This window comes from Cebus imitator, unplaced genomic scaffold (assembly GCF_001604975.1).
Source record: "Cebus imitator isolate Cc_AM_T3 unplaced genomic scaffold, Cebus_imitator-1.0 Scaffold326, whole genome shotgun sequence".
Classification (NCBI taxonomy): domain Eukaryota; kingdom Metazoa; phylum Chordata; class Mammalia; order Primates; family Cebidae; genus Cebus; species Cebus imitator.
Window position 1 is genome coordinate 1,094,011 of NW_016107641.1, and position 18,236 is coordinate 1,112,246.

The following is an 18,236-nucleotide window of genomic DNA, read 5'->3' on the forward strand; positions in this document are numbered from 1 at the left end:
TGCTTGTTGGGAGAAGGGGCAGGAATGAGTGGCAGCCATCTTTGGGATTATCTACAATGTAACCTGCAGGGTTGCTGTGGGATTTAAAGCAAGTTAATAAAAACAGTTAGAACAGAGCCTGGTTCATCAGACACATAAAAGTTAGTTTTTATTTAGATTCAAACTGTGGATTCAACTCATGAAGTAAGGCAGAGGCAAGGTTGGAGCCATGCTGCCTGCCCCTAGACACCACTGTTCGATTGTGTTGGATGATTTGCTAAACCTTCACTGGGTAAAGTTCCACCAAGGGGAGAAGGCTATCACTAGGGTATTTCCTGCTTGGTTAAGCTTACTCTAATCATAGTCCTATAAGGTAGGTGTGGTTATTCTCAACTTACAAGGAGGAAGCTGAGGCTAAGGGAGTGAAATATCTTCTCTAGTTACCAGCTAGAACCATCCTGGTTATTCACCAGAATTCTGCCATTTTTTTCTATCATGCAACATCCTGTAACATGATGTGCTAAAATTTAGACACTAGGTATTTGCGGCAGACCTACCACCCACTAGTCTGGACTCCTAATCAAGAAAGGGAGTGAGGACCATCTGAAGGGCTGGTCTCAGGGAGTCCTGAGTGTTCAGGCAATCATTGTTTTCTGGATCTGCAACTTCCTTTTTATATTTCATGTTAGATGCCTTTGCATGCTTCTTGAAGGTCTTTCATTTCAGAACTCATTCTAAGGGTTATAAGAATTTTATCTCTGAGTGTTTAGGGAGCACTGACAACACTATCAACCACAGCAACTTCCATTTGTCCAATGTTTAGTGAAGACACAGCCTCAAACCACCATTCCAAAATTAGGAACAAGAGGGCTTCAATGATCTTCCCAAATCTATAGCTAGCAAGTGGTATAAATGGGACTTGAAACCAGGTATTCTAATTCCAAATATTATGTTTTATTCCATTATAGTTTGCAAGCTTCCATTCTATCTTTTTGAGCCCCACATTCTCCACCAGTACAATGGAAATTGATTGTACCTGGCTTTGTGGAAATGCTATCTGAATGTTTATTGAACAAGTGTTCATTGAGCTTCTACTATGTGTCAGGCATTGTTCTGGATACCAAGACACAGAAATAAACAAGACAGACAAAAACCTTACCTTGATGAGCTTATAATCTAATAGGGAAGGCAGTCAATAAGCTCGTTGCCAAACCTCAGGCACTTTACAAAAACAATAAAGTATTTTTCCATTGTGGATCTAATACAAATCTAGGTCACACTGTGCACTCATTTTTCTTCATTCATTCATTCAATTGTTCATGTAGGCATCCAATATTACTGAGTATCAATTATGTGTCAAGTACTGCTAGGTGATGGGAAAAGAGAAGTAATAAGACAGATTGAAGCCCCATCTGAACGAAGTTTATGGTTTAGAACAGAGAAGAACAGACATTAAATTGGGGAAGTGTTATAAATAACAACAGCAATATCAAAACAGTAATAATAATAATATAGTAATGATGTCCTCTTGGTGGTTTGATTAACAATTTACAATTTATGAAGGATGCACAGTTAGGGTTTGCTAAATCAATTTGAGCTGAGTGGAAGTTATGCGGTCTAGAAGTGAAGGGCATCAGATACCAGGGCTATTCTGTGAGCTGAGAGCACAAGATAAGCTCCAACACCTGACAGCATCTTTATCACACCCCCAGGTAGTACTGAGATGAGGGCCATGGAAGGTAGAGCCTGCTGTAGCCAAAGGTGTGGGGTTTTGTGGGTAGACAGTAATGGCACAGCAGGGGCCTGGCACAGCAGGGGCCTGTCCCAGCAGTCTAACTAAACTTGGGTCAGCCTTCAGGCGCTATCTGAAAGTGAGTGCCTATTAGTCTTCGCCTGATGTTAGCCTTTAGTTCCCTCATTTGAGAAATGGAGACAACCCAGGCATCTCCTCCAGGTCAAGGACTCAGGGAAGGAGCTTGATACGATTTGGCCACGTCTCCACCCAAATCTCATGACAAATTGTAGCCCCCTGAGTTGGAGGCAGGGCCTGGTGGGAGGTGATTAGATTATGGAGGTAGTTTCTCTTGAGTGCTTTAGTACCAGCCTCTTGGTGCTGTCCTCAAAATAGTGAGTTCTCAGGAGATCTGGTCGTTTAAAAGTGTGTGGCCCCTCCCCATGCTCTCTTTTGCTCCTGCTTTGGCCATGTGATGTGGCTGCTTTCCCTTCGCTGTCCACCATAACTGTAAATTTCCTGAGGCCTCCCTAGAAGCTGAGCAGAGGTCAGCTTCATGCCTTCTGTATAGCCTGCAGAACTATGAGCCAATTAAACCTCTTTTTTTTTTTTTAAATAAATTGTCTAGTCTCAGGTATTTCTTCATAGCAACGAGAGAATGCACTAACACCGAGTTCATGAAAGCAATTTTTTTTTGTTGCTGTTGTTTAAGTTTTTGATGTGCAAGTTTGGTGAACAATGGGCTAGGGAGCAAGAAGGTTTCCTGTAGGTTAAAATATTCCTGTGAACTTCAAGCTATGGGAGAGGATGGCCTCTCTTTCTTCCCCTGAGGTTTCCACTTTCTTAAAGATTGCTGGCTTCCGACTGTCCAAGATTAATGTTCACTCCTAGAAGTGCATGTGCTTTCCCATCCATCTTGTCTTCCTCCTCCCCATCCCAGGCTTTTACTCAATTACATCAAACTTTAAATCAATCTTCTATGGCTCCTTACTGCTAAGCCTCCCTCACTTACTCTCCTGGAAAAGAAAAACATACAACAGAAAGCTAGCCTGCTCTCAAGGTGATTTTTATATTGCCTCTTCTAAAACATAACGTTGCATCAGCCATGGTGGGTGGATAGGAGGGTGAAGTGTGAATTCCAAACTCCACCTGCTATGCCACCTTCCCTGCTTCTTCCAAGCCCTTGTTCTAGCACGGTGAGAATTTTCTTGGCCTCAGCTGATATTAGGACACCAGCCCTATCTGGGTTTTCTGCTTCCAGCCTGGCCCCTGCCAGCACCTATCTGTGCCGCTGCAGGATGACTGTCCCGTTATGGCTCTGATGGCCAAGTCTTAGCCCCTCACAACCTTCATTGACCTCTAATGCAGCCCATAGAGGACCCAGATCCTGGGTGTGGCAGCGAAGCCCCTCCACAGGTGGTTTCTGGTCACAGATCTGAGTTCTCTGCTCCTGCCTGTAGGATGAGCAGCCTATGCCCTACTCTTCAGTGACTACAGGCTCCCCAGGGTGGATGTGGGCTGCTGGACACACGGCATCTGTGGATCTCCCACTCCATCCCCAGGTTCATTCTAAACACATCTCCCAAGAACCTCCAATATACCAGGACCTCTTCAGAGGCCAGTGTGGGACTCAGTGGCCCTGTCTAGAAGAGGGAGCCCTGGGCCTGGCCTCCCCATCCTCCTCCTGGTCACCTGAAGAGCTCTCTGGGGCTGCGGTCCTGTTACATTCCTTTTTTTTTGGTTTTTGTTTTTCCTTTTTTGTTTAAATTTTAAAAATACTTTAAAATATGGAATTACATGAAGATAGTCTCACCGTGAGAAATTACGATAACACAGAAAAAATGCAAGCTAGCTGACCCTGTCACCAGTTCACTCCCCTGCCCCACATCCCCACCCCGTGGCTCTGATTTGTCTTATTCGTACCCTCAAAATCTCAAAAATAGATTATTTCCATTTTATTTCACTTGTTTTCACAATGAAAGTTATACTTGCACACAGTTTGAAGAATCAAGAGTTCTTCTGCACGGCTTACCATGAGGCAGCAAATTCTTCCTCTGTCATTGCCTGAATCTGTCACCACCTTCTAGGCTCTCAGATGAGGTTTCTTTTCTATCTTTTCCCTTTTCTTAGATATTTATTTCTAATCTGTGTGTTTATGTTACTCCTTTTTGCGGAGCAATTCATTTTTGAGGAGTTACTATGTTTTAGGCAGTGTCTATGGAATTCCCAGCATGGGTGGTGAGATTTCACTTTCTGCCTGTCCTCCACCCACACCCCCACGCCCCCATCATACGCCTTGCCAAACCTCTGTGGTAATCTTGGTTATCTCAGTTAGTATTAAGTGTTTATGCTCCCATCCTGGGGAATTTATTTCAAGCAGTTCTTTAAAGACTCCTGTGCCTTCATTTCTCTTTGCTTTCTTTCTAAAACTCCTTCTATTCAGACATTGGGTTGCCTCTCTTATTGTCTGTCCTCTTCTGCCCGGGAGTGTCAAGTTTCCCCAAGCTTTCTTTGGAGTTTTTTATACATGATTTCTTGTTTCTGACTTCTGGGGGTGGGCTCCTCCTCTGACTCTTCCGTATTTACAGATTCTCTCTGATGATGCCAGGTAGTTTTGTGGAACAGTTTTCTACCTCCTGCACACTTTCTGCTGCCGCCAACTTGCTTCTTGTTTTCTTCCTGTTTTTGTGTCGGTTCTTCAAATGAGAATCTTTCCTCGAATGTCTGCTGAACCAGGCCTGTCATTCCCACTTGGGAATCGTTCTCTATGGAGCTGGGGGGTGGTGTCTGAGAATGGGGAGGGCATACACGGGGGTCCATCTCAGTCGTTTTACTGGAGAACCTCTGGAGAAATTTACTGGAGAAAATTCATCAGTTTCCTTCCTGGGGGCTACTCCTGACTGCTGGAGTTTAGGAACCAAATGTGGATGGACACTGGGGGCTAAGCAACTGGTCTGCACATCGATGTTCACCCAACCTTCCTGTTCTCTAAGATACTCTATCAAGAACAGGGCCAGAGTCCCCAGTCTGAAGGGCTCCCTCTTATTCTTCCCGGAGAATACAACTCCAGTCTTACAGCTGAGTGGGGTGGGTGGTCACCCCTTGGTACTGAATTGTTCAGAAAATCTGAGATCTAACTTCTTTTTTTTTTTTTTTTTTTGGAGACAGAGTCTTGCTTTGTTGCCCAGGCTGAAGCACAGTGGTGCAATCTCTTCTCAATCCCCATCCACCTCCCAGTTTCAAGTGATTTTTCTGCCTCAGCCTCCCAAGTAGCTGGGATTACAGGCATGTGCCAGCACGCCTGGCTAGTTTTTGTATTTTTAGTAGAGATAAGGTTTCACTATGTTGGGCAGGCTGGTCTTGAACTCCTGACCTCAAGTGATCCACCTGCCTCGGCCTCCCAAAGTGCTGGGATTACAGGAGTGAGCCACTGTACCCAGCCCTAACTGCTTTTTAAAGCTAACCTTTATCCAGTGCTCCTGTGCTGAGCTCCTCTTTTGTCCTCATTTCCAGAGATATCTAGTTCTGCCAAGCCCCAAGTCTTTGAGGAATTTTGTTTTGCAAACCAGACAGCTTCCGTGCTCTCCTTCGTGTTGGCTTGGAATTTAGCTGTCTTGGGTCAGCTAAATAAATCAGCAGCCTCTACCTCATCTGCTTTCTGTATCCAGAATGCTGTCTCCCCTCATGCTCTTTCCATCTAGTGTGCTCATGCCCTTAAAAACATCCCTTTAGTGCTGTATCAGGAAGTTTTGGGATGTGGAAGAGCCAAATGTGACTTTTAAAGGTCACCCTTCACTGGAAGTTTGAATTTGAGTTTTGGTTTTCTCATTAACTACGGAAGTATTATGCAGTGTGTGTGGTGTGTGTGTGTGTGTGTGGCATGTGTCTGTGTGTGTCTGTGTGTGTGTTTGATTCTTGTTCTCTCATGCCTGCATACTCTCTTCAGTGTCATTTTGTTATTAACTTGTCTTTTTTGCTTTTGCATTATTGTTAGTGAATGGGTCTCTGATTTCATTTTTTTGAAAAAGTTTTTTTTTTTTAAGGAAAAACAATGAATGTTCTTTGTTTATGTCTTTTTCAAAGCTATGTCATTAGAAGCATAAAAGTTCACAGCTGCTCTCTTTTCTCAGTAGCTTATCTATATTATGAAATATATCCCTTTTTTCTTAGCATCTTGAATCCTATTTTATTTGATGTTATAAATTTGCTTTCTTTTTGTTCACATTTTTCTTATCTTTTTTCGTTGTTTTGATTTTTAATCTTTTGTTTATTCCTCCCTCTTTTTTAAAATTATACTTTAAGTTTTGGGGTGCATGTGCAGAATATCCATTTCTTCTAGATTTTTCTAGTTTATTTGCATAGAGGTATTTATAGTATTTTCTGATGGTAGTTTGCATTTCTGTGGGATCAGTGGTGATAACCCCTTTATCATTTTTTAATGTGTTTATTTGATTGTCTCTACGTTCTTCTTTATTAGTCTGGCTAGTGGTTTATCCATTTTGTTGATCTTTTCAAAAAACCAGTTTCTGGATTCATTGATTTTTTTGAAGTGTTTTTCATGGCCCTGTCTCCGTCAGTTCTACTCTGATCTTAGTTATTTCTTGTCTTCTGTTAGCTTCTGAATTTGTTTGATCTTGCTTCTCTAGTTCTTATAATTGTGATGTTAGGGTGCCTATTTTAGATCTTTTCTGCTTTCTCTTGTGGGCATTTAGTTCTATAAATTTCCCTCTAAACACTGCTTTAGCTATGTCCCAGAGATTCTGGTACATTGTATCTTTGTTCTCATTGATTTCAAAGAACATCCTTATTTCTGCCTTTATTTCATTATTTATCTAGTAGTCATTCAGGAGCAGGTTGTTCAGTTTCTATGTAGCTGTGCAGTTTTGAGTGAGTTTCTTAATCCTGAGTTCTAATTTGATTGCACTATGGTCTGAGAGACTGTTCATTATGATTTCCATTCTTTTGCACTGCTGAGGAGTGTTTTACTTCCAATTATGTGGTCAATTTTAGGATAAGTGCAGTGTGGTGCTGAGAAGAATGTATATTCTGTTGATTTGGGGTGGAGAGTTCTGTAGATGTCTATTGGGTCTGCTTGGTCCAGAGTTGAGTTGAAGTCCTGAATATCTTTGTTAATTTTCTATCTCATTGATCTGTCTAATATTGACAGTGTGGTGTTAAAGTCTTCCACTATTATTGTGTTCCGGGAGTCTACGTCTCCTTGTAGGTCTCTAAGAATTCTCTTTTTTTTAGACCCAATCTCACACTTTCTATTTTAAGGGATAGACGAATCTAACCTATTTATGTTTATTACGAGAAACAAAATGTTTGTACCTTCTTTTGCCAGCTTATTTTTTTTTTCCTTTCTCCTATTTTGCCCCATTTGCTCAATTGATCACATTTAATTTTTAACTTTTTTTTTTGGTCTTAGGTTTCAGAAGCTATACTTTCCACGTCTATTTTGTTCCATTTCTATTCAAACCCAAGAAACGCACAACAAATAAAGGGCTGAGAAAACTAGACTTAAAGTGAGTTCTCAACAGTGGAAACAGACCAGGCTGATCAGCAAAGAACGTGGCAGGAGTTTTCATGACTCAACATTCCAAGCAGAAGCTAAAACCACTAAGGTTTAAAAAACCTGGAAGCATTTACTTGTGAAACTGTGGTATCTGCCTGCTGGAAACCCTCAGGGACAGGTGCTGGGAAAAGCTGGAGGGATAAGGACCTGCACTTTCAGGTTCTGCCATGACGTGCCTTTGCCTGGTCTTTCCATCTGAGCTTGTGCAAGCTGCTTCCTCCTTCTCCATCTTGAACTGTCTTGTCTCTATGCTGTCTGTCCTCTGCTGACCCTCCTGCCAGCAAGATGGGGAGAGGAGAAGAGATAGGGCTTTGGAGAGAGAACAAGGAATGTGGGCTGGGAGTGATTCTCCTCCTGTGATGTGAGCTCTGTGCAGCATCAAGCATGGCTAGATATCCCTCTTCCTGACAGTTACATCTGCTGGTGCAGCCCGTCCGACAGTGCTGACCGCCTGGACCCCCGTCACTGCGAACAATGAGCAGGGCATATTTTTCCAGGAACCAGATATTGAGAATTAGTCTATTACATGCAGTTCATGCAATTAAATAGAAATTTGTGAGGCTATTGTGCCAGCAGCTGTGCAAGTTTGAGATCATACTGTATAAGCTGAATGAATCAAACTGACTGACAGTTGCCTTGAGATTGGGAACCTGGGCAGTGGGGCTGCCATGGAAGCCAGGCTTTGTTGTGGAAAATGGGGAGAAGTTTTAATGTCCCAAAAGGCTTTGGGAGTGAGTACCAGCCAGGCTCAGAGAGGCCACAAGAGTTCTGGGCAGATGCTGGCATCTGTTGAGAGACACTGGCCTCTCTCACGATCCAATGGCTTCAGGGCTGCTCTTGTGTCCAGGCTGGTGACTGCGGATGTCCATGCCTCCATTTTATTAGTGGCTTCCACCAGAGGTTGTGGAGGTCTGGAAAACATTGCAGGGGAGGAAGAGGAGTGTCTGGCTCAGGAATTTCAGGAGATGGAGGTTTCTTATGGAGCCAGCTGATGGGCGAGAGCTCCCAGGGCCACCTCAAGGCTCAGTATAAAGAATACATGGGGAAACCTGTGGCAGAGGAGGCTCTGTCCATGTGTGGCCTGGGTGGCCTCAGGGTCACGAACACTCAAGCTCTCCTGCATCATAAAGCCCTGCTCCCATGAGGCAGTGGGCTGAGCCAGGAGGAGGGTAACAGTAGTGGTCCACTACTGGTAACAGGGCTCTGAAAGGCTGGGGGCAACTTTGCAACTCTGTTCACAGTAATCAGAATGACAGGATACCAGCAGGTCACTCAGGAAAGCCAGGACACTGCTGAAGGGCCAAGGCAGGTCTACAAAACTGGGAGGCCAGAAGGAAATGATAGTAGGGAACCAGAGGTGTGGCGCCCACCTAGGGGTGAGCCTAGGGGGCAGCTGGGGGCCAGGAGTCAGAGCTGGGTGGGCTTGTGGGCTCAGATTTAAGTATCCAGTGTGCTGGGATTTGTACCCAGTTATGTGTATGTTATACAATTTAACCCCTAGCTCATCCTTGTGATGGAGGTAATATTGTCTCCATTTTATAAATGATAAAATCTAAGTTTTAAAAAAATGGACTCCGCCAAGCCATTGTAAACAAATGTGAACCTGGAACAGCCAATGATGAGTCCCCAGGGGCTAACTGGACCTAAATTTAAAATAGAGCCAAATGGCCACTGGCTGACCCTATCGGGATCACACACATACTCTGCTTTCCCCAAAGACCACACTTCTGTTTAACTTCGGGACTTTCGGAGCTTGCCTGAACCAACCAATCAGAGTTCACCTTAACCAACCAACCTGAACTCACCTTCCAGAGCTCAGCTGTATCAACCCTCAGAACTAAATGAGTCTGAATCCTTCATTTGCATAAACAGACCTGATTGGGAACCTGGGCTTGCAGTTTGCTGTAAAACCCTCCCTTTGTTCTCTGGAACACACCTTCGCCTTTTACAGGGAAGCTGTGTCTCCCCAGTTTGCAAACTGTTCACTGGAAGAAAGTCTCTTTCCTCAATATTCCATTTCAGAAAACCTTTGTTCATACTGCACAGCTAGCGTGCCAGATCTCGTTCAGATCTAGCTGACTCTAGAGCTCCTATCTGGCTTACTTAACTACTCAGAGTTCTTCTCCTTCCTCATACGATCAAGGAGGCTAGACAACATCAGGGTTTTCTGAGTCTACCTTCAAGAATTTTGTCTTCACGTTTCATCTGTGCTATTACATGTGTAGAAGTTTTCCTGAAGCAGTCTTACTTCTAATTAATTTATTTTTATTGTGGTTACATATGTGTAATGAGAAGTCTACTATTTGAACCAATTTTAAGTATATAGGTCAGTGACATTAAGTACATTCACATTGCTGTGAAACACTTATTGGTTAGGTCACTATACAGTATTTCAGAAAGGAAAACTTGATGTCTTTATTCCAAGTGGGAACCAGAATTACTTTCCACAGAGGTAGCCATTGGAATGAACAGAACGAAGGCAGAAAGTTATTAATGAGCAGCCAGTTCCTGTTGCACTGAAGGCTCTAAGTAAGATGAGGCCTGTTTCCTCCTACTCCTGGGCCCCCGTATTTTGTTTGAAAGGAGGATCCAAGTGGTTGAGAAGTGTAAAAGTAGGCTCACAGGGTTGACACTTCTTCCTTGTCATGCTCAGAAGAATTGAAAGGGGAGAGATAGGGACATTTTCTCATGCCCAGCTCTCTCTTCATCCCTTGCCCATCCAAGAGTCCCCTCTCTGCCCCCACACTGTGTGGGCGGCTGAGATGTGAACCAGGCCCTTTCCCAGCAAGATTCCATGACCTCTGACCCCAAAAAAGGAGATCTGCCTACTCTGACTAGGATCCATGACTGGAAGCAGCTTTTGGGACAAGTCCTTTAAGGCTCCTTCCTGTTTTTTTTCCCCCAAGAGATACCCTTTCTCTCTCTAAAGCCGTCACAGGGACTGGATTGCTCAAGTGCTACTGGCCCAAGTGTCTTTGGTGGCAGCACACAGAGTACCTCATTAGGACATTTGCATGGATGGCTGTGACGAGGCTACCCCGTGGTGGGCAAGCCTACCAGCTGCTCTGAGGGAATAAACTTAGTGCAATTTGGGGAGAAAGGCAGACATTTAAAGCACCTGCTTAAAACGTGGGTCTCACAGTGTTAGACACAGAAACCCTATGTGGGGTAGGCGCAAGGGCTTCAGAGTGAGCCAGGTTTCAGTTTGAGGCTAGATGTGCTTGGTGACCCATTTTCCTGCAAGATAGAAGTAACAAAATGTGTGCATGTATGTCCTTCTTGGAAGCATGAAGGGGCCAAAAAGAACATTGAAGAGCTGTTTTCTTAAGTTGGACAGGGATGTTCTCTATCAACATTCTAAGGAAACATTTTCATTGCAGAAGTTGTAGGCATGTTTCAGTAAAACAGACTGTGATACCAGGAACATGGGGGAGAAGAATGAAAATTAGTTTGGAAATCCTGGCGAAACGTCACTGTGATGGAGTCAGTGGCTTTGTGGCTTCCTTCCTTCTCCTGGGCATGGTTTTCCCTCCCATAGAGCCCTGCTGTGATGCCCACAGCACACCAGACATGCACTTCTCACCTGGGGCTTGATCTCGTCTTTGTCCTTGTAGTAGAAAAGCTGATCCCCGCGCAGCACAAACCAGCGCTGCTGCCAGTTCTTCATGATGCTCCTTTGCTTCTTCAGCCAGCCTGCCTTCAGCACAGGGCCCGGCCTGTGCGGGCACAGTGGCCTCCTGGGGCTCCGGCTCTGCTCCCCCATCACCAGGCTTTTGGAGCGAGCTGAAAGCCAAGGACACACACAGTGAGCATGAAGACAGCATGCCTGCTGTCAGTCCTGCCCCTGTCCCCGCATCCCAGCTGCCTCATGACTGAGGCATGGGAGCCCAGGCCAGCAGGATGTGAGCAGCTGGGCCTACTTCCCCCTGGCATCAAAGGAGCATGGGTTGGAGCATCTGTGCAGCAGCCCGCAGTGATCCCGCTAGGGTAGGGTTATAGCCTGCCTACCTGGTTAGTTTCTGCTTCGTCTCTGGGATCCTGGGTTCTTCATTCCTCCAGGTTTGCTTATCCATGCATCCATGCATCCATCCATGTATCCATCCATGCATCTGTCCATGCATCCATCTGTTCATCCATGGATTCATTCATCCACCCATTCATTTGTTCAATGATTCATTCATTTATTCATTCAGCCATTGTTTATTTATTTCTTACTATGTGCATAGAACTGTTCCAGTTTTCCTGGGGGCAAAGTAGTGAAATAAAAAACAGATAAACATCTGGGTCCTCTTGGAGCTCACAGTCTAGCAGGGTTCCTGTTGCTCTGGTCCAGAGGGAGCTGGCCCCACCCAGATCTGGTTTCTGCTCCACCCCTTTCCTCTGGAGGCATCAGACCCCCCAAAGCCTTCGTATTGCTTCCCTGGGACCATCCCACAGTGGGGCCTCTGCTTCAGCTGTTTGCTGTGGCTTGTTGGCGGCTGTCTGGCATGGCAGAGGGGCCAGTATTCCTACCCCAGAGCCTTTAAGTGCCCGGGAGCCCTGAAGGTCCTTCTTCTGGTTGGTGGTGCAGCCACACCCTAGCAGGGTTGGTGCTGCTCTTCACAGGGATGACTGAATTCTTGTCCCCTCTGATCCGATGCTTCTCCTTCTGCCACCCCACCCTTCACTCTCCTCTGTCCTCAGGAAAGCTCCTCTCCTCTCTCTGGCCAGTGTCAAGACCATTGCCACAGTGATCACTAAGAGGTGCCATCTTGAACTCTGGAGAAATAATTCTGAGTTCAGATATAATCACACCTGTAATTCTTAGACCATGGATCCTAACTTGTGACTGGGAAACACAGTGCCTATGACCCACAGTTCTTGCACTATAGCTGCGATTCTGTGTGTGTCTGCTCTTCCCGCTACACTAGTGACTACAGCTCCCTAAGCCTGGCCTACCCTCTGCCCATGAGGTTCCACTAGCCTGGACCTTTCTTCCATCCCTCTCCCATCTGTACTCTGGCATTAGCTGCACAGTGAGCTCCTACTCATTCTTCAAGAGCCAACTCAAATGACACCTCCTCCATGGAGCCTTCCTTCTGAATCTCCTCCAAACAGTTACTCCCTCCCCCACCAAGACAGGTGGCCTGTGGCTGGTGATCATCTGTGTGGATGCCTTTCTGCCACTCTGGACTGAAGGGTGGGGACTGAAGGAGATGATGTCTCACCTAGTTCCGTATGTATGTCCTCATCACTGTGCAGGGCAGGGAAGAAATGTAAATCATGTTGGCCAAATTATCACCTGATACTTAGGGTCTTCCTTATTGTCAGGTATTTTTGTATCTTAACATGACATTAAATACCACATAGCACTCAGGCAGTGTCTGAGGACACATTATAGCTCGGTATTCCCACCTTCACCTCAAGTGTCATATGGCCTGGGGTGTAATTCTGAATCTATCACTTTTACATCGGCCTCTGTTCTGGAAAGCTCCTGCTCATGGACAGCAGCGGCATTCACAGGAGGCCTCATCTCTTCTCCCTGGCACCCAGGTAGCTGTGCTAGCTCTATGGGTACCACTAGCCACCCTGGTGTCAGACCGTCTAGGTTCTCACTCGCTCCGCCTTCATTCCCTATTGCCATCCCTCTGCTGCTGGAGAGGTTGGGGTTGAATGCCCCATCCCTGCCTTGGCTGTGTTTTGGCCCAGAGAGGAAGTGGTTGTTTGCATGCTTGCCCCTGTACACTGAAGCTGGATTGGTGATTCCTCAAGACAGTGGGTTTTTTTTCCAGAGACTAAAGGGAAGGCAAATCAGGGAGCTGAGTGTGGATCACATAGCCCAGGCCTTTCAATGAAAACAACCCCCTCTGAAGCCCAGCAGTGCCCTGAGCCTGGGCTTGCGCTCCACCGGATCTGTGTTTCAGAATGATCAGCACTTTTGTCGCCTCCTCTCTGTGGGGCTGTTCCCCAGGCTTGTTCATGTGGATTTAGAGTGTGCCTCCCTCCTTTATTTCTATTGCTGGTTACTATCCCTGCAAATGGACACACCATACATTACCTTTAGATTCTCACATTGATGAGTATTATCATTCTCCTCAATGTGAGTTATTTAATTAAAAAGGTGATGGGACCCAACTGAAGAAATACAGGCTTTGAACTAAGGCTTGAGTGCATCACTGCCAGCTCTGTGAACTCTCTGTGCCTCAGCTTGTTAGTCAGAAAACTGGGCCCACATGAGATGACAGCATCTCACCCTGCAAGGCAAGTTGGCGGAGGGGAGACACTGTAACTGCAGAGTGCTTAGATGCGTGGGTGCTTAGTAACAGGTTACTATGGTGATGAGGATTAGGATAATGGTGCAGTGGATGTCTTGATGCAGAATTTGTTTCTTAAAGCTGGGGTTCCAGCAGTGAGGTCACGGGGCAGAGCATGGACTTTCCGCTGGCCTCTGGCCCTTTAGGTGCCGCTACACACTGCCTTCTAGAGATGGCATGTGGCTATATTCCACCACACAATTATGCTAGTGCACCACTTTCCCCATCACCACCAACATGAAATATTGTAATTTGAGCATTCCTGCTCCATAATTTAGTAGGTGTAAAATGACACATAGTTATTATCTTAACTGTTCTGATTTTTGATGATTAATCACCTGGAACATCTTTGCATGAGCTTCTACTCATTGTATGAGATGTCTGCTCACTCCCTTTGCCCATTCAGCTCATTGCCCACTGCAGGAGGAGCACTGACTCAAACTCAGTGACATAAAAACCCAAAGTCCTGGAGGCCCAGAGCTACCAGGCCCCCTTCCCCACGCCACAGGAGCCCCAGACCTTCCTTGCAAGTCTCCCTACAGCCTGGAATCTCCAGTCACCTACAGCACCATGTACTGCATCTGCGCTGCACAGCCCTGGCTGCTCTGTAACCTCAGCAACACTGCATGGAGGACACAGACTTGGAAGAAACCGCCTGCCCAGGTAAGGATGAGCTGAGCCTCTGATGAGACAGGTGGGGTTGTGCCAGAAGAGACCCAACAGCATCAGAAGGGGTCTTTGTGCGCCAGGGCTGCCCCCTCCCCTTTTCCTCTGTCCTCTCATCTCAAGCCGGTGAGGGGCTGAGCAGGGCTGGATTCAGCAGCATTCGCCAATCCCTTTCCAGGGTGGGGGCTGCATCAGGCCTTGGGAGGTGGAGCTGATGCACATGATGTGATAAGGGTTATCAGGACCCCAGGGCTCAGATGGAGCCTGGCAGAGGACTGAGGAGGGCAGGGACAGGTGTGTCCTTTTGGTTACTAAGTTTTCTTGTCTGGGTCTCAATTTGCTCATCCCTAAAATTCCTTTAATGGGTTAAGAATCTGGTCAAATTAGGTCAGCAGTGCCCGGGCTTTTGTAGTTTAATCATGTGAGATTGCTACCATGAGATTGGACAGATGTTGTTTCCCCTGGGGGCGAGGGGTCTCTGGAGCTGGTGGGTTGGCTCAGGCCTCCACTGTCTATTCTTGATTTTTCCTTTATCTTTTATCAGAGAATCTTCAAGGGCTAAGGAGAACCTCTTGTCCTTCCACAGATGTTTGCAGAGCACCCTCTGGGGTCTCCAGTGGGGACTGAAGTCATGGAATGCTCTAGGGCTACCTTCCTGATTCTGTCTCTTGTCTTCTATTACAACAGGGCCTGAAGCAGGCTCAAGAAGCGCTTCCAGGACCAGGAATGCACCTGCTCTTCCTTCCACATCCCCTATAGCATCGTGTGCAGGGCTGGAGCACATTAGGAGCTCCACAAAAACTCGGGGACTCATCAGCGCAGCCCGACTCCTCTGAGGGCTGCTGCACTGTCTGTCCTGGCAGTGAGCAATGTTGCGAGGTGCTCTCTGTCCAGGCATGCCTGCCCCAGGAAGGGTGAGCTCCCTGTGCACAGCACCATGGACGCTGAGCCTGGCTGAGAGCAGGATCTCATGCAATCAATGTGTAGCTGACTGCTGAACTGGCCTGTAGCTACCTCAGTGTGGCAAGACAAAGAAGGTCAGCATACTCTGTGCCCTGATGCCCAAGGCCCAGGCATCAGGCCTCCTGAGAGTTTCAGGTAAGGAGGGAGCAGGTATGAGGAGCCATGTTCACTCAGGGCAAGGGAGCTGGCAGGCAGGATGCTCTGGCTGGTCTCTATTTCAGTAGATGCAGGCATCCCTGAAGGTTCCACCTGCCCCACCCTGGAGGAGAGGAAAGGCTGGCTCCAGCCCCTCTGACAGGGAGGCACTTCCTGCAGATGCTTCTGAAGCTGCCAAACCAGCCTAGGATTTTCCCCAGCTGATCAATCATATACATATTAGGCTGATGGAGCTTCTTGAAAGGAAAACAATCATTCCTATGATTTATTAATAACCACTGCTCCTGTCATCAGCACTTCCTTTAATCAATTTATTTGGTCCTGTTAATATTTAAACCAGGCCTCAAGTCAAAAAGCTCTAGCATTCTAAGGCTCCAGAATGGATCCGAGTTTCTGGAGGGGCGCAGAAGCAGGCCCCAGGCAAGCTCAGGACCCAGGGGAGGACAAGGGTGGCCTTCCCCCTCCACTCTCCCCAAAGGTGGCTCTTCCACACACATGCAGGACCATCTGTTCACTCATCCATTTGTTCCAAATCTATGGAGCTCCTCCAGGTACAGAGCCCAATTGACTTGATAATGTTCCCGGGGCGGGGGGGAGTCCCCTCAGTTTGGCAGGGGAAATAAATCACAACCATCATGTAAGGACAAAAGAGCACAGGCCTGGTGGGGCAGGCAAAGGCTGTGTGTGGATGCTGACCCTGAGGTGTGGCCCCTTCTGCTATAGACCTCTGCTGAGTTCCCTCCGTCCAGCAGATGGAGCCCCAAGGCCGGGCCTGGAAGGATACTAGAGTGTGGGATGATCTCAGGGGAGGCGGGGCTCAGGTCTGGAAGGAAGGAGCTAGCCTGGCACTTGCAATCTCTTGGCTCACATGAGCGCATGTGCCAAGGGACCGCTGTCACCTCCTCTTGCTGACAGGCACATCTTGAGAGGGTGGTCCACACACCCGCCTCTTCTTCCTCACCCCCCAGTCCCCACCAACTCCTTGCAATTGGAGATTCTGGCCTATCCTGATGCTGCTCTGACCAAACTCATCCTGAGTTGGATCTCAGGGTCTTAGCCTCTGATACCCTGTGGCGGCTCAGACACTGTTGATCATCCTCTGCTTCTGGAAGCTCCTTCTTTCTCCCCCTCTGCAGAGCCCAGATACCCATGTCTTTGCCCAAGTTTCTTCCACCTCCCCAGACTGCTTCTGGCCTCGACTTCATCCTCCCAAATCCTGCTGTTGCCCAGCTGTCTCTATTCTGTTATGAATCCTAGGGCTTTATTTCTGCCCAGATCTTACTCAGGAACTTCAGACTCATGTGTCAAGCCATCTGCAGGACACTCCAGAGAAATGTCTCATGGTTATCTGGGCCTATGTCCAAATTCAGCGTGCCTTTCTCAAACGCATTCCTCCTCCCCATTGTCATCCAGGGCTCCACGACCAACCAGACTTAATAGCTTGGACTTGTTCAGACAAATCCCTCCCCATCAAGTCCTAGAGCCCTTTACTTTCCAAATCTGAAGGTTCTCTCTCTGCATTCTGCCTTCTTTTGATCTCCCCTTTACTAAATTGATTTGTATATGACGATGCCTTACCTGGGCTACTTCCTGACTTAGCTCCTGCCTTCCACAAGATTCTCCAAAATAGATATGCAGCTACTAAGGGAGCTACACACAGATCTTCCCACACACAGTTCTAAAAAGTCTTACTCTTTTCACAGAAGTAGTTATGGTATTTACTATGCACAGAGGAAAATCCAGCCCCAGCCTGGCGGTCGCCACCCTGTCACAGCACAGGATCATCCCATGGGGCCACACACCACATCACCTGCCCAGGTTCATGGCTGCCAAAGGTGTCTGCTTATTACACTCACCTTAAATGGGTCCCTGTTTGCATCAGTTGAATCAGGACCTCTAGGGGGAAGGATTCAGGATCTGGGTTTTGAAGCAGCCCAGGTAACTCTGATATAATTACTGACTGGGCTCTGGCCACACCAGATGACGGCCCATCCTAATGGCCTTTCCCTCATCCTCACTGTTAGAGCCTCGCCTCTATTCTGTTCAAGGTGTGAATCATGCTGTGTAGCCCTCCCACAGCCACTCCACTGAAATCCGTCTCCTTCTTTTCACTTTAATTTCTTCTTTAAAATAGTGTGAATAGCAGCCTAGCATATAATGTGGTTGTTTGTGCATGTATCTTCCTCTTCCCAAGACTGAGAACCAGGGGTTGGGAAAAGAAGAAGAGAGTATCTCATTCATCTCTGTACACCTGGGGCTGGCCAAAGGATGCTTTTGAATTGACAGAATGGTGGTATCTGAAAACTGTCTGCCTGGAGCAGGGAGGGAGGGTGGGCTGGAGGGGGGCAGCCCAGGGGACCCAGCTTCCTCCTGGGGAGTTCCGTGTGTGTGAATGTGAGAGAGAGAGACAAATAGACAGTGTGTGTGCATGTTTTCAAATGAGAGTGTGTGCTGAATGAATCTGTATGTATGTTTGTGGGTGTGGATGAAAGAGAGACTGTGTGTATGCCTGTGCATGTGCACGTGTGTGTGCGTGTGTGCCTGTGCATGTGTGTGTGCATGTGTGCCTGTGCACGTGTGTGTGCGCGTGTGTACCTGTGCGCATGTGTACCTGTGCACGTGTGTCTGCATGTGTGCCTGTGCACGTGTGTGTCTGTGCATGTGTGTGTGCGTGTGTGCCTGTGCAAGTGTGTGTGCGCGTGTGTGTCTGTGCATGTGTGTGTGCGTGTGTGCCTGTGCATGTGTGTGTGCATGTCTGTGCACATGTGTGTGCCTGTGCACATGTGTGTGTGCATGTGTGCCTGTGCACGTGTGTGTGCCTGTGCATGTGTGTGCATGTGTGCCTGTGCACGTGTGTGTGCCTGTGCATGTG

At 47.0% G+C, this 18,236-nt stretch overlaps 1 protein-coding gene across 14 annotated transcripts in view; it reads right to left on the reverse strand.

Annotated features, from left to right (window-relative positions):
* Positions 1 to 18,236, reverse strand: part of ARHGAP22 (Rho GTPase activating protein 22) — a 217,522-nt gene that overhangs the window by 122,964 nt on the left and 76,322 nt on the right. For 12 of the 14 annotated variants that reach the window (XR_005196352.1, XM_037729973.1, XM_037729972.1 and 9 more), the window contains one exon: positions 10,870 to 11,069. Coding sequence is in view for 13 of the 14 variants with exons in the window: in XM_037729973.1 (XP_037585901.1) it covers positions 10,870 to 11,069 (200 nt within the window). In the remaining variant the exon portion in view is untranslated. Of the gene's footprint in view, positions 1 to 1,271; positions 2,728 to 10,869; positions 11,070 to 18,236 lie in introns of those variants that run through there. The other 2 variants (XM_037729980.1, XM_037729981.1) reach the window with 1 other exon arrangement.